Genomic DNA, 26,467 nt, shown 5'->3' with positions numbered 1-26,467 from the left:
AACAAAGTGAAAGTTTTTGTAGGAAATTGCAGACTAAAAACGATCATTTAGGTTGTGAAACGTTTCTTTTCATTGAAAGTAAAGGGCTTTTAAACACAGAAGTAGAGTTATTGGGGCATTTTGCAGCGTTATCCTCACCAGATATTTCACAAACCATAATCTGTCTCTCTTTCAGGACGATAATCTCACACAATTTTGTTGTTCAGAGACTTTTAAAACTAAAGAGCACCTGCTCGAGGCACTCTGGCTGAGAAGACCATAACCAGCCTCTGAGGGAAGCGCGAACACCGCGCGGCATTAAGAAAACCAAACCCAACCAACACACACACACACCCACCCACACCCACCCACACACCCACCCACACACCCACGCCCGGCCCAGCAACGCAAGCAGGGGCAGGGACGCTCATTAGCGGCTCCGTGGGAGCAAAGCGCCGTTTACCGAGGCAGCCTGAGGGGACGGCAGCACCCTGAGGGGGAATTGGGGGGGGGGACAGGCGCGCGGCTCTCGCGAGAGCCCGGTCGCCTAGCAGCCACCCCGGGCGGCAGCCGCCACAGCCCCGCCATGGAGCCCGGCGGGCGGCGGCGGCGGGAGCAGCAGCAGAGGCTCCGGAGGCCGCGGCAAGAGGCGGCGGGGTACTACCGGGACCACCGAGTGCCGCAGCGGATGGAGGAAGCGCTCAACGCCCTCTTCCCCCAGCGCCCCGCGGATCTCTACGGGGAGCTGGTAGCGCGGGGAGGGGGACGCAGCGCGCAGGCGCGTACCGCCCGCCCCGGCCCCTCCTGAGGGAGCCGCCGCCGCGCCGGGCGGAGGGGCTGCGGGCGGGAGGGAGGGGGCTTTCCCCAGCGAGCAGAGCCCTTCCCGGCCCCGCTGCGGGGGCGAGGGGCCACTTGGAGGGGGCGGCGGCGGCCGTGGAGTCCCCGCCATACCGCCTTTCGGTAGCTCCCTGCCAGCCACCCGGCCTGGGCGCCGGGCTCCGTGCTTGCCCTGAGGCAAGGCGGGGATGCTGCCCGCCCGCCCCAGGGGTTCGATAAACCACCCGGTTGACGCAAAGAGCTCGACATCTCTGTGATTACGGTTAAGCGTAAATAATTTCCCGCTGGCTCGGGGGAGGTCTGTGGCGGTTTTGTGTTTGTGACACTTCGACACTGGGCTAAATACATTTCTGCAGTGGCCAACCTGTGCTGGTTGCTTGTCTCAGAAACAGTGTTGCCTTAGGAGGGCACAGATGGACATCCCTAATAAAACTGCTGTTCAACATGGTGATGGCTCGGGCCGGTGGCAACAAGAGACTGGGTGCTATTTCACACTGAAGCTGTTCCTGAAAAGCAAGTGGGCCTCAGTGGAAGTGTCAGGAATCAGACCGATTTTATCTGTTCCCAGTTGGCAAAGTACTGCAGACTAACCCTAATGAAATCTCTATTACTGGTGGCACTGAAATTGCCAACACTACAATAGTAAGAAACTTGGGAATTAAAAAAAAAAAAAAAAAAAAAAAAAAGTATGTTCTTTGACCTGAAAGTGTGTGTGGAACTGAAACATTTTGTTACACTGTTTCCCATCTCATAAGTGTTTTGCCATTACCAGTGGGAGGGACTAAAACTGGTAACAGCTATTCTTGCTTTGTTTGGTGGTGGTGTGAGCCTCTTCTGTGCAGCTCTAAGTGTTTCCTAGTTTTCCCATTTGGTAAGTCATGGTTTGGTGACCATCTCCAATACCAGACTAAAGAACAAAACTAGTAAGGAAGTATGTAGTAAACCCCAGGTAGCAACTTATTTTTTTAAACCAACAATGTTGTTTATTAAATATGGACAGAGCCCTGAATATATTCTCATAATTGGATGATGACAGTTCAACAGGCCCATTAAACACCATGATAGAAGAAGAGAATTCTGCCTGCCAGAAGTCTAGGATTTCACCTTTCTCCAGGGCTCAAAGCTTGCTAGCCTAAAATCCCAGATTTCCCATGAAGTAGTGATCCCTAGCTACATCAGTTGTCTTGTGTCCTGTTTAGGTGCAGCATACCTACAACTTCTTAAAATTGTTAGCCTTGTTAGCTCAGTTCTGCCCAACCAAAAAAACCACTTCTAATTAGGAGTTTGATCATCATGATAAATAACCTTACACCAAATATGTTCTGTAAGAGAGGAGCCTACAAAAGAGGTGGTTATCATTGATATCAAGGAGCTTGCTGACAAAATTCCCTTCAGATTAAATCTTCTGCTACTGAAGATCCGTAATATTGCACTGGTTGAGTATTGAGACACATGAGCCACTGTACATATGTATTTGATTAAGCAACCTTAAATAATATTAGACAACTAGGACATTAAGTACTTTCTATAAGCAATAAGTATATTCTGAAAATACTTTTTGTTTTTCCCTGGCTGCAGCACATACACAATTTTATGCATAGCATTTCACATGAGAATTTTTTCTGAGCAGGAGGATTTTGGTTAAAGATTGTTTCCAGTACTTCTGTTAGGGGAAAAAAAAATGCAATATTATTTTAAAGTTTAGTAACTACTTATTACTAGATAACTAAAGGAAAGCATGCTACGGGAATTTTAATACAACATCAGGATCTAGTAGAGTTCTGTATGGACTCCTAAGAGTTTCTGTTGTCCAGGATCTATCTTGTCTTATGAGAGAGAAGACAGATGTATTTTTTTCAAGATCTTAGCCACAGACAAAATCATTATTTTATAGCACCTCACTGCACAGGGAGGTGGAAGCTATATGAATTCTAATAGAAATGAGTTTCATGAGTAGCACGAGTAGCACGATGACTATTTTTGTTGTTCAGTGAAAAGGCAAGTAAGCTTTGGACAAACGCCTATTTCATAGGAGAGTTCAGGAGATTTTTGATACTCATCACTAACCTCACCAAATAAAACACATGTTCATCTAACCTGAATGTGGCTTTGGACTTCCATGTTTAGATATGAGTTGGATATGTTCCCTGGAATCTCATTTATAAGCAGATAATATAGAAGTAAATGTGCAGTGTAACAGAAGTATTTTGAATACTGGAATGTACAAATGGATTTGTTCAATGATGGATTTGATTGAAATATATTTGATGGAATAAAAACCTCTTTGCATAGAAGTCGACTTTTAATGTAGTTCTTTCTCTTTCATTTAAGGCTAACTACTTTTCTAAATTTTCAAAAGCTCCAGTAATATGCAAATTAGTTGGAAGAAAAGTTCTTGATGGACTTGGTCAGCCAGCATTAGAAGTGGAAATATACTGTACAGTTAAAAACTATGAGAAGGTATGAGCTGCTTCTTCCTGTTTTATTTATTTTAATAAGACGCTGTCAGGGAGAGGTACTATTCTAGTCACATCTTAAGGAACATTTTATTTTCCATCTTTAATGAAAGGATATGAAACCCTGTGACTCAACAGTTCAGTGTTGTAACTTAGGAAAAAAAAAAAAAACTGTTGTGGAAAGTTAGACAGTGGCAGCAACTATAAAAACTTCTATTTTCCATGAATTAGACAATACTTATCTTTAGTTTATGAGTGTGGGATGTGACAGTGCATCTCTGTGTATTAAATTTTTGTCTGTCTTAATCATCATGTAGCTTTTCCTTATGTCCTGTATCTAGCCCTGTAAGTTCATTTTCAATTTATTTATTTGTTTGTTTGTTTGTTTATTTATTTATTTTCAGATACTTGTATTTCTATTTGTATGACAGCGTTTCAGAAAAAATATAGTGTAGGTGAAAAAAACAGTATAGGTGAAGTCACTTTTTTACACTAAGCTAATAAGTTGATGTGAGTGATAGTTAAATCAAACAAGTCCATCTAGCACCTTCAATGAAAAATTCATGGTGCATTGCCATCTCTCCCACAACCTGAAATACTGTCTTTGCAACTCTAGCTATTGTGGAATAATTATTTATACTTTCCCTCAGTTAAACTGTGGTTCACTTCATTCTTGAAATATATATAACTTCATAGATACTCACAGTATGTAAATAGTATTCACAGTAATAAATACTATTATGCAGGCAACTCTGTGATATTTGTAAATTATGTCCTCATTAAGTGAATTTTCTTAAGTATTTTTTATTCTTCAGCAGTACAGAAAGATAAGTTTAAATTATCTACATAAGGCAAAATGTAACTGATCATGAGAGATGGCATGAAGCACGAATGCTGATGAATCGTGGTACAACAGGCTACCAACAGCTGCAATAAAAGATGTCCCAGTGACTATATGGTCTTGAAAATAACTCCATTCTGTTCTGATAACAAAATATATGTGTAAAGCAGATCTGTCAGGAGGTTTCTGCCTAAGTAATTATAATTTAGGTCAAGAAACTTGAATAGTGTCTGCGATTACCAAAGTATAAGGGACTAGGAAGGTGCTGGATGAAAAAAGAGAAGTAGGCGGAGCAAACAGTAGATTTGGAGATAAGTACTTGTAGAGTTGGTAAGGACTTGACTTACATTTCTTAGTCTTTCAAATGACATTTCCAAGTTAGAAATTAAATAGTGTTTTAAGCTTTTTTACTTTTTTTTTTTTTTTTCTTTTCAGAGGATTTGTTCCACTGTAATATCTTCTCATTCTCAAATACCTGAAAATGCTTTGCCTGAAACTACTGAAGCTGATGAGCAAGGAAGAAATGACTCCGTTAACACTGCTGTGGAATGGGTCAACGAACCACTGAACACAATGTTAAGAGACTTGGAGCCTACCGACCAGTGTAAAGTTGATAAGATGCTTGGGTAGGTCTTCAATATTATCCAAATTATTGCATTTGAAATATAAACCATTAATTTATATCATAAATTAAAACCAGAATATTCAGTGTTTTCTGCTATTATTTTTTATATATTTTTAGGATGTGATGTCTACCTCAGATACATTGCACTATATTATTTCCTGCTTTTTTCATAATTATGATATGAAAATCATTCTGGTTTTTACAAGGTCTCATACATGGGATAGAAAAATAAGGGTCTCTAAATAAAAAATGCCCGAACACGTTCATCAGTCCAAGGCTCCATTGAAGAAACTCATTCAGTGCCGGTTTCATTCAGTGGGAGTGTTTTTTCAGACTGCAACTCAACTTCTTCTGCTCATTGCACTGTAGGATGCAAGCAATGCGAAAGACCTGTGTGTGGGTCTTCTGCATTGAGCTAATCCACAGAAAATGTGTATACATACAGTTTTCAGGTTCTGTTTTCAGGTTCTGTTGTGGTCTTGTTTCTGAGCAAGCTACTCCTAAAGGCTCCTTGCTTGGGGCAACTAGATTCTTTGGAAACATAGTTTCTTCAGTAAATATCCATGTTTATTTTTTCATACAAATATTTCTTCCGGGAGTATCCCAAAGTAAAAAAGAATGGCCATGTTCTTCCATTCAAAGAAATAATGTTTGATTTTTATAATAAAAAGGAGGTAAGGTAAAAGTATCACAGGGGTATCTGAATATATTTTTACAGTAACATTAGAGGAAATACCTGGAAACATTATGGCTTTCTTCACCCTAGAAGCAGAAATATGGCCTGTCATGCTCTTCTGTTGTTTCTTTCAGCTTCATCACTGAAGGGAATGACACTTTGCTATAGGCGCAGTGGTTGGGCTGCCACACTTTACACAAACTGTAGCAAACAGACCTAATTGCCTTCCACGTGGATTAGCTTTGGGGAAACCTTGATGAAGGAAATAAAGACTCAATAGGAATGAGATTCTTCCAACTGAAGCGAGGCTAAATAAGATTTTAATGAATTGTTTACACTACTCTATATATCTCACATACTCAGTTTGCCTGAATTGAGTGACTGTGACCCATGTATGCAGTTTCCACTTTGTGCACGTAATTGAAATTCAGCCACTTCTGAGCTTGCAGCCACTTAGTTAACCAGTGTACAACTGGCCTATTGGACTAGTAACCTAGGCCAAGCTCTTGCATGTCATAAAGTTATGACAGGATCTGTTACTACCCATGCAAAGCAAACACACGCTTCATGCTAAGATTGCCTATTTAGAGCTGATTTTCAAACCAGTGTGGTTTGAAAAGCATGTGTTAAGGTTTATAACATTTGCTTGTGGTTCTTTTTGTTTAACTGATGGTTCAGATGACTATCAAAAAAATAATGTCATTTATTGACTTTTCCAACTTCAAACAATAAGCCTATGGCAGAAGTTCAAATAAACACCCTTAATCCACCTCTCAGCATGTTCTTTAGCGTGTAATCTGTGTCTGCCTGTCACAAGTCTAACAATATTTTGAGCCAGTAACCTTTATGCCTCTTCCCTCAGTGAATACTTTACAAAAAAGTTAGAAGAAAAAAAAGAACTTCAGAAGCAAGAAGAAGAAGATGCAGAAGCCACTCTTGCCCTTACTTCATGCACTCCATCAGTAACATCACTACCTGGGAAAAAAAAAGCAGCAAAACCAGGTTTTAGTTTATTTGACTGTAATATTTTATGCAATATAGATATTGTTAAAGGTGCTAAAGTACTTTCTGAAGTATTCTGCGGACACTGAATACTTCAGAGCACATGACAGTGTCTCACATTCAAAGGGTTTGGTTACTCTCTCCTAAATCATCTTTCTGATCGCAGCAGTTTCTACTGCAGTAATGAGAGAGGGGAAAATACAGTTTTCTCATCATTCACATGCATTGGTTGAACAGAGTTTCTGCCTTTGTTTTACAGTTGGCTTAGACAGGAGGTTATTATTCAGAGTGAGGAATAAGAATGGAGGGGAATGCAATGAAGAATAAAAATGAAAATTATAAGGAAAGAAAAAGGAATCACAGAGCTGAACAGGAAAATGGAAATAGAATTGAGATAGAAGTTGAAAAGAATGGAAAGAGGGAGGAAGGGAAGTTTCTTGCTAACATTGAGAAAAGAAGGAAAGAAGGTCAAAAGAAAAAGAGAAAGAAAGAGATGAGATGGGAATGACAGGCAATACAGAGTAAAAAGAAAAGAGCAAACCAGCCTAATAAAGGAAAAAATGAAAAAATGGTGTGAGTAGAGAAATAGGATAAGTATATATGGCCAAAAAAAAAAAAAAAAAAAAAAAAAACAACAAACCAAAACACAAAACCAAACCAAAACAACAACAACAACAACAAAAGTTTGTTCACATTTATTGTAAGGGCAGAAAATTTTGGCAAATTATTGTTTCTTACCAGTTTAGTTTCAACTGTCATATACTATCTGTAGAATGTCCCAGTTCATTTGTTAGATGTGTGCACAGTAAATTCCCCTTTGACCTGAAATGTGACATCTGCAGCTGTCAGGTCCATCCAGATATCAGCCTGTTGTACTTTCAGCCAAGCTTCTGCTGTTATATACTTTACTTGTTTTCACTAGCTGTGCTTTCTTTATACTGTAATACTATTGTTAGAACCAATACCTGACTATTAAAAGCCAATGATTGTAAAGCCACCTGTTACAGAAGACCACTAACAGGTGGTGACTACCAGTAGCAGGTGCCTTCATTGGTACAGCGCCGATGTAATTTAGGCAGGTTACAAAGCAGTGTAAAGGATCCCTGCAAACACTGCGGTTTGTCAGAGGTGCTCAGCACTTGATTACTTGTGTCTATAGGTGTAGCTCTTCATCCTCAAGTTAAGAGGTATAGAACCTGTGGATAGTATGCAAATGATGCATAATCTAATCCACATATCCAACTAAGGTCCCGTTAAGGACATTTTATCATAAAATATCGGTTGTATCCTGTAGTATTTATGTTTTATTGAAATCAAAACTTGTACAGCACTCCTATTAGGTTCCAAAATAGTTGGTCAGATTTACAAAAAGTGCCTGATGCATATGATTGCTGAGAATCAGACCACTTATTTTGGTTTCACAGAGGTGTTTACTGTACATGTTCATGTAAGCACTCTAGGCAGTAAATATGATAGTGGGAACTGCTGGTTTTCACACATTTTGACAAAATTTACTCCACTGTATCTGAAAGAGAAGTAAGATCTTTTGAAAATTTAACAAGACTATGCATGTGGAACATTTAAAAGACCTATTCTCTCATTGGGAAATCCAACTGTAATAGGCCAAAATTTTTTTCACAGTCATTATTAGAAGAAATCAAGTGTGTGTACCCCCAGTCAGGTTAAAATGTAATCTTCCAAATTGTTTATGCAACAGTTGAGCATATAAGGAGGACAAGAAAGACTACTGAAATCATGCTTATGAAAGGAACCTGAAAAATTATATAACATTACTTGAATATAAGCACAGATAAATAAAAATACATATTTCAGTGGCTGAAAGATCTCCAGAAGAAATATATTTGAAAGATAATTGACACCAGAGTGAGGACTGATACTTTGATTACTTGTAAGGTCATTTCATATAAAGTAACTGACAAGATCAAGTTTAAAAAAAAACAAAAAAACCCCCCACCAGATTCTTTTGTAATACATTGAGTACATACTGAAATGCCAATATCATATTTATTCATACAACTGTGATACATAAGCACATGTTTTAAACCAAGAAAATATTTAGCTACTACTCTCTGTCCTGTAGGAAAGAAGGGGGCAGTTGCAGAGAGAATGATCCCACCTGCAGAACCCGCCGAGTCTGTGCTTTGTGGCAGCCTGGCCATTGCAGGGACATCACTTGCTATAGCTAGGGCTGGTGCCACCATTAGCCATATCCCGTTGTACTTACATATTGCACTGCTGAAACACGATCAGGTATATGTGGCTTTTATAACTGTGTTTATTTTATCCCTGTTATCACAATTATTCGGGAAATCTGAAGCCAGTAGTCCCCTGTGGCAGTGGTATTAAATATACCTCACAGAATACACCCTTAAGACCATTGCCTGTAGCAGCCTTTGAACCCTGTGCCATAATTAAAGTATATAAGAAATTATTCTGATTTTCACATTTTTATTTTCACATGGTACTCCCAATTACAGGATTCACCTAAAGAAATGACTCTACCACTCCCAATGGTTACTCTGTTGAACTGTGAAAAAATTTCACCTGCAAAACTGAAATTAGTTAAAGAAGTTATGCTTATACCACCAGTTCAGTTATCACTCAAACAGGTACTGTTTCATTTTAGTTTTTATAAATATATTCTACAGACTTCATATAAACAATATATGTACATAAGTATATAGATCTTTGCAATATAGTCCTTACAAACAGTATTTTTCATTTTTTGTTTGCTTGCAAGGCTAAAGTTTTAACAAATGTTAATGCAGAATTCTAACATGTGGAACATTAGAAGAAGCAAATAGTGGGAGATTTAAAAGAAGATACATGAAGATTTCAGGTTTAAAATGTATGTGTTAGTATAGAGGAAAAAACAGGTGAAAATAGGTGCATTGAAGGAGACATAGGGGAATTGTGTTACACAACAATAAGAGGTTTTAATTTTGTTTAGAATGTGATTTTACATTTGTACATTATAAATAGTATCACTTGAATGACAGTATATAAAACAACAAAACTTGTAACAAATTCACAGGAAAGTATAAAACCTTTGGGAATAAATTGCCTTTAAAATGAAATTGTGACGATAGAAGGGAATACAAAGCAGAACAAAATCTTTTCAAAGGGCAAGAAGGATGGATGAGACAGACTGGATCAACCCTCTCTTTTTGTTTAGCCACGTGTTGCATTAAAGAATGTATCTGCACAAGATGCCTACATTAGGGCTGTGATTTCTACTTTGTATGCTGGTGACCTGAACAAATAGCTGAGCTTGATTCTCTTTCTTTTTCCTTTAACTTTTTAGAATTGTCACCAGGAGCTGCCAATAAATTTGCTAATTCTGTACCTTTCAAAGACATAATGCCTCCTAGTGCTCATGGGGGAGTAGCAAGCTGGTTGCTGCAGTGCAAAAAATGTAACCATTCGTACTGTGTTGATGTGTTGTCAGCTGTAACTGACTTCTGCCCCCTTCAGTATTCCTTTACTGGCACAATTTAAGAAAGTGAAATGTGATTTACAAAGTTAGCATTAAACTTCTAATAACTCAGCTGAAAAGGAAAAAGAATCTTGCATTAAAAGCAATGGATTCATTTAATTGGAGTGTTCATCCATTCCCCAATGTTTAAAATTAAAACAGTGATTTTTTTTTCCCTGTTTCCTAGAAATGTTCTAAGGTTAAATATATTCAATTTTGTCAGAGTTTCCAGTTAGGAAGTCATAGATAGTCACAACTGAGAGCAGTGATTATCATCTTCCCACTTCTCAGATACTACGCAGACTCAGATATTGCTTACTTGTGAGATTTGGGAAGGGTTCCTTTTGGGGAAGAAGAGACCACTTTTCTTGCCATCCCATTCAGCAGCATAATCAAATATTCCTGTTCATTCCACTGCTACTAATCATTGGACACTTGACTGCATTTTGTGGGTGGGGGGATTGTGTTAAGGAAGCCTGTAAAAGTTTTAGTTTTGTTTTGGTTTGGTTTTTTAAGCATTTATATTAAAACCTGCATTTAGTATAAGTGCGCTCTCTCTCCTGATTTAAAATGCTAAAATTAAATAATTTATCTTTCTTTTGAAGATTACTGTTGTTTAATTTCAGGGCATAGAAAGAGTTCTGGATATTCAGAAAGAGATGATGAGACTGCTGGATACTCCAGGAGAAGCGGTACAATAAAAATGCGTAATAATAATGACATATTTCATTTAGTCTTTATACTACTCTTGTCTTTTTAAGCTTAAACATGGAGCATTTAGCTTGTTATTAGGCTTAGTTTTATGGCACAGAATAAAAGATGTGTTTCTCTGACAGATGAATAAAACATTGGCCATTTGGTGATATTAAATTAATGGATATAGAATAAAACATTGTTCTAAGTATAGCAGGACTGTTTACCTGAAGAAGTATACTGGGAGTGAATGGTGTCACAGTTAATATACAATATATGGTTCTGATCTTGCTAAGTCTCACACACACGCAATATGCATTATTCAAGGTACTATTACTGTAGCAGTACATCAATCTCAGTACGTGCAGATGCTTTTTGCAACACGAGGTTATTGGGTTTTTCCAAGTAAAGAGTCTAGATTCTCATTTTTGAGAACCCCTGTATTTTTTGATATGCTAGGTGAGAATCTTTTGAAAAACAAATTATGCGTGGGGTGTTGCCCGCATAGAAAGAAACATTTGAAATCAGTTACCACCACAGAATAAAACTGGATAGTCGCTGGTAGTATTGAGAACAAAACAGAAACTCTTTCCTAACTTAAATATTTGCAGTCTCTTCAGACCAAAATTGTCTTTTTTTTTTGTCTTTTCTTTTTTTTTTTTTTTTTTTTTTTAATTCTGATATTTCTCTTTTATTTTTGGACTTTCCATAGAATTAGTTTCTTTTTTCTTTCACTCCCAACAGCCCAATTCTCAAGCAGCAGATAGTAGGAAAGGCAAAGCACATAATACAGGGAAGAAAGCTCCGGTAAGCAAAGAGATTTTCATTTTAAGCCTTCAGCAAGGTATTAACATCAGCAAGGAACCAAAATGTTGTTAAGAAATTAAACATTAATCTACATTACCATTTTGGAAAGGTCAAGGCAAGACTTTTAAATATTCCAAATGCTCCTATTTTACATAATAATTTTGCTTTTTCTGACTATACCTTCCCTTCCTGTGGGACAAAAAGAGAAAGGGAAAATTCTTCTGGAATCTGGTCATTTTTCTCATATAGAAATCCTGGTAAATTATCTAAATGAGCATTTTGCAGGCCTGTAGCACCATCAGAGCACATGGCCTTTTGATCATGTAGGCCATGAAACTATTACCTATAAGACTTGCATATTGTGCTCTTTCCTAGCTCCCCTCTTAATCATGTTGCATTAAGTTCCCAGTTCCTGTTTGAGGTTATAGATAATGGCAGATATGAACCAGTAGCTAAAGGGCAGCACTCACAATAGTGCACAGGACATTATGACTCAAGTGATCTTTTTTTATGACTTCAAAACCTGTAGCTTATAGGTGAATTTTCCAAATAGTGGGATGGAAATGCCATGCCAGTTTTGCTCTCCATTCTGGGACGATTAAAATATTATCAAGTGAGAATTGTTTCTGTTGTGGAGTGTATAAAAGAGAGGATGAATGAAAGTTTTTCTATTTTTCTGTTGCTTAAACACCACAAAATTCACCAACTGACTTCTCCAGTCTAACCCAGGATTACATCCTGCTGCTTTCTGGCCAAGTTAGTGTCATTATTTATAAACCTAAATTCACAGACTTTAAATTTAAAAGTCAGTGTTTGAAAAACCTACAAAAAACTTGACAACAGAAGGACATGTGAAATATTTGCTTAACACAATTCTGCTTGTGGCTCATGTCCAAGAACAGTGTTTCTGAGGCAGATGACTCCATGCAGCTGTGCTAGAGGTATTTCCCCTCTATGGAAATTGTTTCTTCTAGAAGTCTTGGAAGATTCTAGTGTTTCTTGAACACTCCATAGAGGCAATATCAAAGTTATAGTTGAGGATAAATGAATGAAATCTGTTTAAAAGTGGAGAATATGTATTTTGTAGCAAGGGAATGGTCCCCAGCACTGGAAACCTTTACATAGCATCCATGACAATTCAGTGGTTGTTAAAAGTGCCTTTAAAATGTTTTTGTAAACCAACACTGGCCATATGAGAGTGAGAACCACATGACTAGACATATTTCCAAGGACTATTTGCTCCTTATTTATTAGCACTTTATTACCCCTCATTCATAGGCAACTGTCCTTAAAGTTGTCAATGTGATTTCTGAGAACAGATGTATATTTTGATGATTGAATGCAGACTGAAATGACAGTGCATATATATGTAAATATATTATATAAATGTGTGTGTGTAAATAAAGTGATTATTTTTGTTTTACTTTCAGCCACGAGCCTTAAAAAGAATTTCACACTTAGGTTGCCTAATAACTGGATGGGACAATCTAGAGCAACCACTACTCCTAATGCAAACAGCTTGCAACAATATAGGTCTGGAGCTAGGAACAGACGTGTATTTAGCAATAAATTGTGCTGCTCATGAATTAATGGATTATGTAAGTTATTTTCAATATCTATTTTGTCGGGTTTTAAAAGGAATGTAGCTATTTGTTAACATTATTATCACATGGCAACTCACCTAGAAGCTTCTACCTCAATTTTTTAACGCAACAGTCAAACAAACCAAAAGAATTGTCTCTGTATTTATAAATCACGGTTGAATCAGTCCTACAAGTGTAGCAGATATGCTATTGGATTGTGAGTGCAAGGGACGAGACATGCAGACATTGTTCTGCCAGCTTGATGCAGTGGGAGCAGGAGGATGCGTGTGTTCCCCCTCCCCAGCTGTACCAGGATACCAGTGGTGCACCTTGCCTGGAACGAGGCTCACTGGACCAAGGCAGACCCCCATTACAGCCTGTGTCCTGCCTGCAGGAATCTCTGTTTCTTTCATGATTTAACTTTAATCATTCAAATGGTATAAGCCTGACTGCATCAGCCAGGTTTATTCCTTTTCTCTATTTCTTTAATAAGATTTTTCGGATCAGTCTGTGTCAATTATAGCAAACTTTTAATGGGCAAACACCTACTACATGCTCTAACAGATCAGCTTCATTTCACATTACATCTCAAACAATTTTGAATTAAAGTATTAAGTGTCAAAACCTGTTGAGTTTTTTTGTTTTTTTTTCATTTCACCACAAGGTATAAATGAAATAATTATCTTCTACCCACCTTGCTTTCAAGGATGAAGAACAAATCATTTACACACATATAATTCTGTAATTTCCTCACACCACTAGATGCTTATTTCTCCATTATATTACACTACATCTGTTGTTTTCTTCAAACTACCTTGACCTTTCTGTGTATGTTTACTATGGTATGTTTGTATACCCACTAACATTTATCTCATTGTGTATCAACATTGATTTTTTTAATTCTTATTTTTCAGTATTTCTATTTGACAAAGTTTATTTATCTCTATCTGAAGTCTTAAAGTTCCTGATCTTGTTCCAAGATCAGTCAGGTTTCTCTCTAAGCAGAAAAAGAAACTTCCCATTACATTTAATATCTCATGAGATTTTGTGTATTTGGGTGTACTGTAGTGACAAACCTTCCATTACTATTATCTTTTGTGAAAGCAGCTGCTTCCCTGACAATCTGATATCTGTATCTTATGCCAGAATAAGCAAAATCTTAACCAATAAATTATCAGTAATTCTGTAACTTTCTGTTACTGAACTGTTAAAGTCACTAAAGCAATGGGTATTCTGGCACAGTTTGACAGTGTGCCCTTAATAATCCTTGTACACTGCTGTTTGTGCTTCTCATAATGTTGACACTAGTTTTAAACTAGGCGTTTTTTTGAAAGGAGAAAGAGGCGGGGAAAGGCAGTATCTTGTTCTTGAGCACTGAGGGTGCACTCCTTTCCCCTAGCAATATTTCCTCTATGAAAATGAGGACAAAAAAATAATTTATTTTGGAAGTCAAAAGTGAGATTTTTTCATGCAAGATCCAATAAAAACGTCAAATATTGCTAACTTTACGCTAGAGTCATGTAAAACTGGCATTGTTGCCTAGAAAATGCTAAAATTAGTCTCCCTTGTTTTGGGAGTGGCATCTTCCAGAGACTTTGGGATGAGCCCACCAGAACCCTCTGTTACGTCAGGCAGTTTTCAATACGACTTACACACGGAGTAAACAAGTGAGTGTGTGCTTATTGAAGAACACACAATCCACCGCCCTCATAGAGATGCTGGTGGCACAAGATCTGTATCCTTATGTTACTACTCTAGGTTTGAAAGTATTACCTTCCTTTTATGCTTTTTACTTTACTTTCTAGGCTAAAGGAAAATACGAAATACTCACTGGAACATTCAAAAGTCCTGATGAAATCGTTGAAATATACGTGGAACTGATTAATAAATTTCCTTTCATTATTGCATTAATAGATCCCTTACGAAAAGAGGTAAGATACCACAGTGCAGTTCTTGAAAAATTGGTAATAATGTTAAGTGGCATATCATTGAACTTACCACATTTTTACAATACATATAAAATACGAGGCTTCTAGTTTTGAAGTCTTGAAGCATGAAAATATCACTAAAAAGATATTTAACACTTCATTTGTATATCTGTAATTGACAATAACTCTAAATTTTTATGTACTTTTGACATAATTCCTGACAGAAAATAATCCTGGCACAAACAGAATATGGTCAGTACAAATATTTCAAAGAGTTACAAGAAAATGCTTTTTTTTACTGATTCTACTTGCTAAACCACTGTAATTTTTATTACATTTTCCTTCTTATGTAAACAAATCATTCAAATTATAAAATAAAATTATAAAATTAAAGGGATATATAATATGATATAATATAATAACATAGGTTTATAATATATACAATATCAACAATATAATAATGTCTTCCTATATTCTATTCTATTATATTATATAAAATGTGGACATACTTGTATATTCCTTAGAATTACTTAAAAAAAATTATTGCTGCTATTCTTATGATTGAGATTTATATCCAAAGCCAGAACAAACCTGTCACTGGCAGCATTGCTCAGCAGAATTTTGAAGTGGTAGTAAAATACCATGTATTTGCCCCTGTGATCAAAGTTAGAGGAGTTAATTGAGTGTGGCCTATAGATTACAACAATAAAGTAGAATACAGTTAAGCATGTTACCAAGTTATAGATGGATGAAAGAAACAGATTGCATAACCCTAAATATTAGCATTTATACATAAGATTGTTTCCATGTACTGCAGAAAAAAACTTAATTGTAGCAGAACCTACAATTGTAGACCTAGATCCTGCAGTTGCACACCTTAATAAAATTTGCTCTTGCTGTTGAATTGCACACTTTATCTTCTTTAAAATAAATATACGGAGTTTGTTTTCATGAACAAAACATGAAGACCGTGATCGAAAGGGGAAGCAAAGTGATGTTGTCTTTGTTAATCTGCCAAGTGCCTGAATCAATAATTCTAAAACATATGAACCGCAAAATCCATCTGATTTTGTTCTTAACTGGAGCTTTAAAAGTTAATTTTTGGAGTACCTGTGTTTACTGTTACCTTACTGTAGTTAGCCTTGCCTCCCTGCGCTGTTTCAGCCTGACTCTCTGAATTACCCGTGCTCCAGAACACCAGATTATTCCCCGCTCTTGCCAGGGCTGCAAACTTCTTTGAGAATTCTTCTGAAGAAACAGATTTGCAGTATGAAAACCTGCAGGAGAATTACAACACAGTGAAGTACAGTTTGAAACAGAATACTGTTAGGGGAAATGCCTCTCCTCCTCCTCCCCCTTCGCAAAGCTACAAAGTTTACCCATGCCACATCTTTGCCACAGATAATTAGGTCCTTGAGGCTTAGCCCTGGTACCAATTCATTGCCAGACAGCACTCCACTTTAGTGTTTAAGTTTAAACATTTGTTCAGGTGTCAAAAACTTCATTTTCACTTACACGTGGGCTTGAAATCCTTGTAGGAGCGGGCCCTTATACAGACTGCAGCTGTACAGGTACAAGCGTCCGTCTGATCCACAGACCAAGAATTATAACTGGCAGAATTATTAACTAGAAAATTAATGTTTTTAATGTGAGAACTTGGCATTCTGTGGACACAAAGAAAGCAAATTAATTCATAGATTTCTTCTTTCAAATTGTTTACATATCCTTGTCCTTAAATCTCTGTACCATATGGGCAGTGCAGTGAAATCAAGAAACAAAGACTGTAAAATCGGAGCTTTGCTGGAAAGAGCGCGTTGTATTCTGCTGTTCCCTACGGGTCAGTCGTACAGCTCTGATCGTCCTGTCTTGATATGTGTCACTGAGTCTATGATTGCCTACTACTTCCTTATTTTATATTCAAACAAATATTAGGACACTTAAAATATTAACAGAAGCATGAGCCCTCTCAATAAAACAACAGAAAAATATTTTATATTCCATTAAAATTAAATAAATTTCAGGAAGGAAATCAGAACAGTAAACTCCTGCAGTTAATTTAATTTTCAATACTTTAAACTGTACATGTATGCAACTAGCTTTGATTAATTCCAGATTAGAATTTATGTTTTCTAGCAAAATCTTAAAATCCAAGCAAAATTCCAGTGGTATGTTTTTCTTAGGTAGATAGATTTATTTAAAATATGGTATAAAATATAATATGATTATATGAAGAGTACCTTTAGGCCTTTAGGATTAAATCCAAAGTTTGGTTTGTTTTTTTGTTTTGTTTTTTTTTTTTTTTTTACCTCTTCAATTAGGGTTTTCATTCAGTTTAGTTTTTTGAACTCCAGTTATTTATTTGATTATTTATGCAGGACAGACAACAATGGAGTGACATATGTTGTGCTCTTGGTTCCAAATGTTACCTGATTGCTGAAGATGCTGCCACATATATTTCCAAACTTAAAACTGACCAAAATATAAATGTACCAATGTGCAGTGGTGTTGTCCTAAAATATATTAACCAAACGAAGGTGTCAGACCTCATAGAACTTACTGGACTCCTAGACGGTGAGTAGAGGGGGCAAAAGGCTGACTTTCAAGCCAGACAAGGCAATAAATAGTGTTGCTACACCTGTAAATATTACATCTTTTATTTAATTATCACCACTTGCAATTTAGAAAGTGCTTGTCAGAAGAAACTAAAATTCATGTTTTGATTTACAAATATCTGCTCAGGACCTTAAAAAAGCATTTAAGGCTTCGACTACAGTAAAATAATACACCGTGGATGTTTTGAATTTGGGTGCCCTTTGACACTGCAGCTAAGTGTCATACAGTTAGATATCAGAATTAAACAAAATTTAAAAAAAATATGTAGTTGGGTAATCTGAATTTTGACTAATGCTAGTATTAAGAAATACAAACAAGTCCAAAATGTTTAAAATTGCAGTTTACATAGATTATTGACTACATGTCATTGAGGCTTTGCTGTAACAGTACTAAGAACTCGTGAAGCTTCATATGTAAGATTTCTCTTTGTATCAATTTTTCTTTATTCATTTTTATACCCAAGGAATAGATGGACAAATTTAATATACCTAAGTTCCTCCCTTAATCCTTCACAAAGCCCAGAATCGCTATATCAAAGTGGGCAAATGGCAACTTAAAGATTTCAGTCAGGATGGTAAACTCGTTTTTGTTGCGAAGGAAAATCATTACTATAGTAAGGAACACAATTAAAATAAATAGAACAGCCTCCCAGCCTGTGGAATACATTACCAGACTGACGAGCGAGAGACAGAAATTAAGATAAGGTGTTAGATATTCCCTTATCCATGCTGAAAATAAAACATAATGTTTAATGTAGCAAACTAGTATAGTTTACATTTTTATGAGATGGGTTTCACTGGTTTTACTCCTGTATGTAAGTAAGCTTAGATAGCCCAAGGGTGAAAAAGAATGAAAAGTCTAAACAATTTCTGTGTCGAATATATAAAATATACACTAATGAAGGTTTTACACCGCCGTTATATATAGGTCAAAGACATATTACCATATTAGGAAGTCCAGATGGAGAATCTTCTGATGATAGCCTTGTGGATCTGGTAAGTAGTGAAAGCTGTTCAATTGCAGAATTGCCAGAACACTGCTTTTAACATCAACTATTTTTAAGGAGAAAGACTGTTTCTGCTTGAGAAAGAAGCGTTTTACAAAATGGGCTTCTTCTAGAGAGTTGCTTTTTTTTTTTTTTTTTTTCACCCAGAGAGTTAATCTTTGAGTTTAAAGAGAACACACAGGAAATTTGCCAAAGCAGGAAGTATATTCAAAAGTGTATATGATCTATTTGGTTGCACTAGTTTATAAAAAAATGTGAGTTACTTAAAACATTTCGGAGTAGTAATAATATTTTAGGCAAAAATTCTTAACACTAATATATTTAGTCTTTTTGTATTAAAGCTACATTTGCAAATAAAATTTCATCTCATACGCCAGTGAAAATTATTGTTTGCATCCGACAAATCTTTCATTGAGCAATTTTATTTCTACTTAGAGGAGGGTTTTTATCTGTAGAAAGGGAAGAGTGTGAAATTAGAAGTAGGATACCACGTTTAAGAATTAAGAATGACTTCACTTCCCAAACGGTGTAGTTTTAAAATACGCACTTTCTCGTTTAAGGCTGTTGGAGTGGGTGCCAGGTTTATCAAGTTGGGAGGTCTTTCCCGCGGAGAAAGGGTGACCAAATACAACCGCCTTCTTGCTATAGAGGAAGAACTGGCCAAGAATAGAACGCTACGTATGAGCTTCTTTCTTACTTTGTTTTCAGCTTGCAATGAATACGAGAACAAAGATTGGAGGGAGAATGATTGAAACTGCACCACAGGAGGGAAGTGAAATCAAAAGACTATAAATAAGCGCTGACAAAAAAAACCTAGGATAGCACTTGCCACAATGTATATTGTTGTCCTAATGGATTATCTGTTTACTGAATGTTAAAATAGACCCCTTCTTGAGGAGTAGCCTACATTAAGCTTTTTTCCAGAATTAATTGGTTGGAGTCTTGAAGCCCATAGTGCAAAAGGAACAAAACAAAACCCACGCATATAACACATCGAAAAGCTGCCAAAACGGAATTTTAGGCCAAATACCCCACCTCCCTCGAGCCCCTAAACATATATTGCTAACAAAACTTCATTTCACAACCCTCTTTTGTGTGTTAACATTTCCAGCAAAATGTGTTTGGAAAGCTGCAGTTGGGCGGGTAAGCACTAAATAAAACCCCAGAAAAACCGAAGTTGACCAATGCACATTCAGCCTTAGCCACTTGTATGCATCCGCCTGCATTTCAGGATCTGCATCTTTTTTTTACACCATACACTGTTAAATGCTTAACAGTTCATTAGAGCCACTTCTCACACGCTCAGGTATCAATCAAGGCAGAATAGAGGCATACAGTCTGAAGGGGAGGCTGAGAGACAAGGGGAGGAAGAAAGGAAGGAAAGGGTTTGCAAGAATTTATTATGCCTAAGAAAAAGAAACACGAAGGAGAAGCAAGTCATTTCACCCTCTTGTTTCTAATAATTTTCAGTGTTCTATACATAGGATAGCAGCACTTGACATGCACACTACAGAACAAAGTTTTTATTTAAAACATCTTTTTATTGAAAATATTCTGAATTTTCAAAATCTCCGCCTTGTCTTATATAATCATTGTAAAAAATAGAAACATAGAAATTGGTTTTTGCTAAGAAAGTAGTTTCACAGAATGCACTCTTCAAAAACAACAGATAATTATAAAACTATGAATTTTAACTGCCTCGGCAATATTAATATATTCCCTATTCAAACGGCATCGTCTAAACAAAAGAGCTCGAGTTTGACAAATATATAAACCTGTATCTCATAAAACGAAATAGCAGCAATTTCCAAAGCCGTTCATCGTTTGGCAGAAATAAAATCCAATAACTACATCAGCAGCAGGGAAATACTGAGACAGCCTGTCTGAGCTGCCTGCCAAGCTCCTCATCTGGCTGAGGCTGCGGCATCCCCCGGCGGGCCGAGCAGCAGAGGACTCGGGGTGACAGTGACCCCTCGGGGGTGCCCCCGCGGCGGCTGAGGGGGGCAGACAGCACCCCCAAGCTCCGTGCAAGCCGGTTCACGGGGTGGCCACCCCTTCCCTGAAGAGGACGGTACCTAGCAGAGACACAGAGCCAGGGTGGGCACCGTGTGCGTGGCAAAAAAGGGAGCCGGGTGGCGAGGTTAGGGAGGGGGTGTCGGGGAGCTGGGGGAAACAGCAGCGAGGAGAGGAGGTGAAGTGTGAGTCACAGGAGCAAGAGCTGAACATGGGCTGAGCAGAGAAGAGGCCCAGCCAGCTGGTGGGAACTTCTGCAAGGGCACCAGTGGGGAGGAAGATGGGTGTTCAAAACAAGGGCAGCGAGGTGAGAGGATCAGGGAAGAAGGGAATGCGATAAATACCCCGGCTCAGGCTGGCGGGCATCACGCCCCACTCCCGCGGGCAAAGCGCAGGGCTGTCGCTCCTTTGTTTCTAAGGTCCAGACTGTGAAAGGTGTTCAGAGACTCTTAGATGCATACAAGCATCGTGTGGCATTTAAAAAAAAAAAAAAAAAAATCTGATTGCACCAGGTAATATTACAAGAAACCAGACTACAGCAAACATAAGAGTTTCTTTTCTCTTATTTCAGGTGAAGCAAATCTTGAATTTATTGCTTTTGCTGAAGAATCACAGTCAGAAAAACAACTTTCTGATGTAATTCCTCCCCCAAAGCAGGATTCGTTGCCTCCACAGTGATCTGAGCTAGCCCTGCAAGTTGACAGCCTGCCTGCTCAGCTCCCAGAGAACAGTGCGCCCACCTAGGCTGTCCACGTTAACTTTTGGGTAAATTTCTAAATAAATAAATAAATAAAAATATATAACTCCTCTTCCTTAATCCATTTCTTTTCGAGCACTTTAGCCAAACATTTTTAAAAGCATTCAGATACTAGCTTTTCCCAGGAGACCACTGCTTTCAGCTGAAACCAAGTTAACTGAGCAGTGGCTATAGTTTGAAAATACCACAAAGTTCTGTGGTGTATTTGCAAGTTGACAAAACAAATACCTCAGTGTCAAGTCCAAAACTAAATGTTTGTTTGGGAAAAGTCAAAATCTCTCTCCATACAAAGAGCAAGCTATTGACAAACAGTAAGAAAAAAAACGAAACAAAACAAAAAAAACCCCAACCCTACATTTTACAAAAAACAAAGGCCTTGACTGTTCTGCTGCTCCATCCCCCCACACCCCTCAATGCTGCTCTTAGATCTAGCCTACAAGGGGAATTTTGCTCCAGTTCTAGCTCGCTACCAACACAAGTGCAGCAGTGCAAACCCCAAATGTAGGGCACAAAGCTGTAATTGGCATCACTAGGAAGCTTGCTTCACTCCGAGGCAGGGAATAACCAGTCAATCTCACAAGGTCTGGGAAACTTGTCAGGAGTCTTTTTAATAAGCAACAGTGAAAAGATAAATAAATAATTTATGTCCTAGGTAACAAACAGTCTAAGTAAATGAAATACTTCTTAAAAAACTTCCGGGTTTTGTATAGTTTGAAAATTTGAACTTATAATACAGCAGCAGTAATTTGAGGAAAAATACATATATAAAATGTTGCATTTTAATTTCAGTGTAACAGATACCTAAGTAAGTGAAAAATTAACCACCAGAGCCAACCGCCCCCCAGAAATGAAGATATCGATGAGAGACAAATTTCCCCAAGTTTAGGAATTATATGTAGTCCAGTAATTAGATCAAGTCCAAGATTTCCTTAGCAGACATGCAAAAAACACCAAAAAAGATGTGAAACCACCACACTCGTTACTACCATTTTATTTTTAGGAAAAGCACCAGACAGTTGCATGCAGAGCCAAACCAACAAACTCAGAACATTCATCCTTCAATACTATCACTGTTTCAAATAATTAAATAAAAAATAATCCAAGTGCATTCAAGTACTTGACCACCCAATTTCAGTTACACCAATCTTTAGGTAAATCCCTGATTACTTTTGTTCTTTCATTATAAAAGAATGAGATATTGGGTTGAATTTAAAGAGACTACAATGGAATGTGAATTGGCAGTGGAGCAAATCAATTCTGTACCTACATCACTGTCTTCCCAGGAAGTAAGGGCTGAGGGGAACTGGGATTTGTGTTATCAAATACAGACATCTGAAGTGTTACCTGGTAAAGAAATTAACGCCACGGGTGTGTACCAGGTTCAAAGCAAAGGCTCATTTGTTAGTGCTGCGAGCTTTCAGCTGGGAGTTCTCAAAACGTCGATTCCAAACAACTTGCAGTCCTAGAATCACTGAATCCCAAATGTAGTTCACGCTCACGGGCGAGCACGGTAAGTTATTCTTTTGCAGCAGGAAACACAGACTCTAGTTGCAGCAGTTCCAAACTTTGCCACGTAACACTGAAACAAAACCCAGGAGATCAGCCCTCCTTTGAAAAGCTTTTCATCCAAAGGAGAGCACCAATCTCAACCCACAAACTTCTGACTTCAGCCACCGTTACCAGAAGTCCTGGTACCGAACTGACGTGCTGCACTGCCTCTGCTTTTCAGTCCTTGGGCTAGCTGTCCACTGGGGAATCTGCAACAGGAGTGTTACGCTTGTGCTTTTAATTTCCTCAAAAGAGCGTGTGTGGAGACAGCAGTAAGAAGACCTACAAGATCTTGGTTTAAGTAGATACCAAAATATTTTTAAAGCAATGTGCCTAAACACTGATTTTTTTAATAATTAGTAATACCTCCTATACTAAAGCTGATGTGTGTGTAATCACCATCCTAGGGTCTAACTGAAACCTGTCCAGTTCAAGAGGGATGCAAGGGGCTTCTGGCAAGCTTTAGAATGGACCTTCAACAAGGCATCTTCTTGATGAAAGTATAATTTGAAAAGCCTTTTCAAATAGAGTTTTAAAGTAAAGGAAACTGACACTACCTAAGAAAACAATAACCATACCTGCAAAATTAAAATGCGAAAGGGATTTTGACTGATACATAGTCATTTAACACTTTAATGCATGTAACAAAACTGCATACAAAAGACTAGTTCAATCTAAATTATTGAAAACTGTTTGGAGTACAGACCGTAGTCCCCAGTAACACACCTAAGCAACTTACATGTCCAGATAATTATTCCCAAAAGTTACAGCCTTTCAGAATAACAATTAACAGTTAGAACTGTCTGTTTCTTTTATTTTCTCAACATTAGATTCCTTATGCAGCGGCTTGCTTTTTTCTTCTTTCGTTTTGTTCTGATTCAGCGTGTTTTCAGACATCTGATCCCCACTGGTGGAAACAGGATCTAAAACTACAACAGATTCTGTCTCTTTTTCACTGCTAGAAGCTTTTCTTGTAAATTCTGTATGACTAGTTGATCTAAAGGAAAAAGAATAAATATATGAATACAGGTAACAGTTCACATATCTAGGAGAAAGACTGTAATATGCAGAAAAGCATTTCTATTATTAGTGGCATGTATGACCAGGACAGGTCTACTGAACTTAGATTTATAGATTTAACAGCTGTTACGTACAGATAAAAGTGCACAAAATGCAACAGTCACACTACCCCTCTTGAACCATTTCTTAATCTAGCCACGGACGATACTTAACAGGAAAAATGAACCCACAAAGCACTGAAAAAAAATCCTTAGACTACGAAAGAATCAGTTTAAAGATAGCCTCAAGAATTTATTTTCCCTCTGCTCATCTCGGAGCTGGATTTAGGTTCCCCCACGTCCACCAGAGCAGCTGCAGCCAGCCGAAACGCCACCAGCCCCCGCAGCCTGACAGGAGAACATGGCTGCTCCTCCACCCACACCTCCCGCCCCGGGCAGCGCGCGCGGCCCCGCGCGCGGCCCCGCCACAGCCAGGTCGAGGCAGCGCGCCCCGATCTCCCGCCGTGGCTCGGCACCACGGGGCTGCGCCCGGTCCCGCCGGCAGCAAGCGCAAATGACTGCTGGAAATTCACCCGCTGGATTTGCTGAAGTGCAGAGGGTGCTAGGCCGACATTCTGTACTGCAGAAGTGGGGTTACGCCTTGGCTGCCTGCAGCGCAGGGATTCGTGCAGATAAAACGCCCTCTGAGCCGGGGGAGAGGAAGGAAAGGTCAGAGAGACCGGGGTTATTTGTCGAGGCTGCCGTCGCGCTATAAACGCTAAAAGCACTTGTCTGTATTCAAAAGCTTTGTGCTAGGGTCGGAAACGTGCCGGCAAACCCTTGGATTGGCGAGAAGGCAGAGAGCAAGGCAAACGCTGGGAAACGGCGACCCGAGCGAGCGGCAGGCGGGGGGGTTCCCGCGCCGCCCTAACGCGGGCAGCACGCGTGGGCTCGCGCCCCGGGCCGGGCACCCCGGCAGGCTCAGGGGGGGCGGTCGCACGCGCGCCCTGGCCCGTCTGCAGGCAGGGCCTGGCGCCACGCGCCACGCGCGGGGGGGATGTCCACACCGACACGGCTGCCGGGCAGCTGCACGCGGCCTCCGCGCGGGAAGGTCCTTCACGCGCCCGCGGGGGCACGGCGCCGCGCTCCCGGGAAGCCAGACCGTCGAGTGCAACCGCATTTGCTAGTCCAGAGCCCTCTTTTTAGTTCTTTTTTTTTTTTTTTTTTTTTTTTTTTTTAATTTTTCATGCTTACTCATAAGGATCGGCCTTCCATACTGCTAAGATAACACCCTTGAAAGGGAAAAAAAAGTAGAATCAGCTGGAGGCCAGAGAAAGAAATTCAGCTACTGGATGTGCCTGCTATGAACTGCCCTTTATTGTGACAGTCTTTGTCCTAGAGAAAATGACAAAGAGAAAAAGAGGTCACCCCACTCAACAATTAGAGCATGGGGCGGAGAATGTACTGGCTCCCACCTGACAGGGAAAGTGTAAATGTACAGGTTAAAAACAAATAAATAACCACACAAACAATAGTTGTTGCACTTTCTGTTTCCTAAAGAATTCACTCAGCTTGCTACTGAGGCACTGGATATAGCAAATGAAATTCCATGTTCAAGCTTTAATTACAAGAATTGTCTCTAACATTAGAACTTTGGTATAAGTTAATTAATGCAGAAATTGGTGCTAATGGATACAGTTTCAGACTCATTTGATTATCATCAGAAGCTAGTGATTTCATAAGGAAAATAATGCTTATTTTATGCAAAAGTTGCCAATCATTCCAGAAAATACAAGGTGGGGTGTTTTGAATGTTACAGCAAATTAAACTTTTTAAAGCTGTGTAACCAGAAGAGGGTTATTTTAAAAAGTGCTACCTCTGAAAAGCTGATTGCCCAACACTATAAAAATGGTCAAAGCCATAAATGCCAAGTTCATTTTTATTTCACTTTGGAGGTAACTATCTTTCAAATCCCAACAGCTGGACTATTTAATACAATCTGGTGAATCAAAGTATAATTCTTCACTGGGCTCACAGTGGGGAGTCTGCATTAGTGTATGGCAGCATTCCAACAACTGATGCACAGCCAAACGCTCTGAAGTCTGTTTCATTTATAACAAAAATGGATAAAATGGCAATCATATTTACCACCTTCAAAGGACAGAAAAATGAAAGATGTCGATATAAAGTAGTTTAATGGAGAAAACCAGTGATTAAATCAGCGTTTCAAGCATAAAAATAAGAATTACTATTCAGACTTTGTTGTACTAGCATTCCCTTCTTCAAATCCTTTACACTGTTGCAGCACCAGCCTGACCGTGCTGCTGTTACAGCTGAGGTATTGTTAAAAATTATTAACCCTGTTTATCAGGTACTCATAGCTCATTTTCAATAATTTGTCAAGAACAAAATGCAGGCATAATAAAGTTTCAGTGATAGAATGTACATTATTTTGGTGGCCCCTTTCAAAAAAAAACATTTTTCACTGCTACAAATAAAGCTGGGAAAAGCAATTAGTACAAATACAGATAGCCAGCGTTCTGAGCAATTGCAAATATGTTCAGCCAAGGTATTTGCATTTTGTCCTACGCAACGCTCTCTCCTCATTA

The 26,467-nt window shown here is 38.5% G+C and overlaps 2 protein-coding genes across 5 annotated transcripts in view; one reads left to right on the top strand and one right to left on the bottom strand.

Annotated features, from left to right (window-relative positions):
- The first annotated feature begins 540 nt into the window (after positions 1 to 540).
- On the top strand, positions 541 to 21,655 carry ENO4 (enolase 4). Of its 3 annotated transcripts, XM_032988793.2 has the most exons (14): positions 541 to 727; positions 3,148 to 3,276; positions 4,549 to 4,739; positions 6,277 to 6,416; positions 8,518 to 8,687; positions 8,915 to 9,046; positions 10,539 to 10,604; positions 11,350 to 11,412; positions 12,843 to 13,010; positions 14,801 to 14,926; positions 17,299 to 17,494; positions 18,464 to 18,531; positions 19,103 to 19,220; positions 21,127 to 21,655. In XM_032988793.2, exons 1-14 carry the CDS (start codon positions 566 to 568, stop codon positions 21,231 to 21,233), a joined length of 1,836 nt encoding a protein of 611 aa, XP_032844684.2. In that variant the 5' UTR covers positions 541 to 565; the 3' UTR covers positions 21,234 to 21,655. The 3 variants fall into 3 exon arrangements, with proteins under 3 accessions (XP_032844684.2, XP_032844686.2, XP_032844685.2); XM_032988795.2 differs by lacking the exon at positions 19,103 to 19,220; XM_032988794.2 differs by lacking the exons at positions 10,539 to 10,604; positions 11,350 to 11,412.
- A 632-nt stretch (positions 21,656 to 22,287) lies between these two features.
- SHTN1 (shootin 1) overlaps positions 22,288 to 26,467 on the bottom strand; it is a 67,574-nt gene continuing 63,394 nt past the window's right edge. Inside the window, exon 17 of one of the 2 annotated variants that reach the window (XM_042791856.1) lies at positions 22,288 to 23,857. In XM_042791856.1, coding sequence (XP_042647790.1) covers positions 23,647 to 23,857 — 211 coding nt within the window. In that variant the 3' untranslated portion in view covers positions 22,288 to 23,646. The remainder of the gene's footprint in view (positions 23,858 to 26,467) is intronic. The other variant, XM_042791865.1, reaches the window with a different exon arrangement.

The sequence above is a fragment of the Tyto alba genome, unplaced genomic scaffold (assembly GCF_018691265.1).
Source record: "Tyto alba isolate M040663 unplaced genomic scaffold, T.alba_DEE_v4.0 Super-Scaffold_1, whole genome shotgun sequence".
NCBI lineage: Eukaryota > Metazoa > Chordata > Aves > Strigiformes > Tytonidae > Tyto > Tyto alba.
Note: the sequence above shows the minus strand (reverse complement) of the source record. Positions and strands in the feature narration are given on the sequence as shown.

What these genes read in the sequence shown, in the direction of transcription:
- ENO4 (XM_032988793.2), top strand. Translation starts at nt 566, where the DNA reads ATGGAGCCCGGCGGGCGGCGGCGGCGGGAGCAGCAGCAGAGGCTCCGG. An exon ending in CAGTTAAAAACTATGAGAAG is followed by an intron (nt 3,277 to 4,548) that starts GTATGAGCTGCT and finishes TTTTCTTTTCAG; the next exon opens with AGGATTTGTTCCACTGTAAT. An exon ending in CTCATGAATTAATGGATTAT is followed by an intron (nt 13,011 to 14,800) that starts GTAAGTTATTTT and finishes TTTACTTTCTAG; the next exon opens with GCTAAAGGAAAATACGAAAT.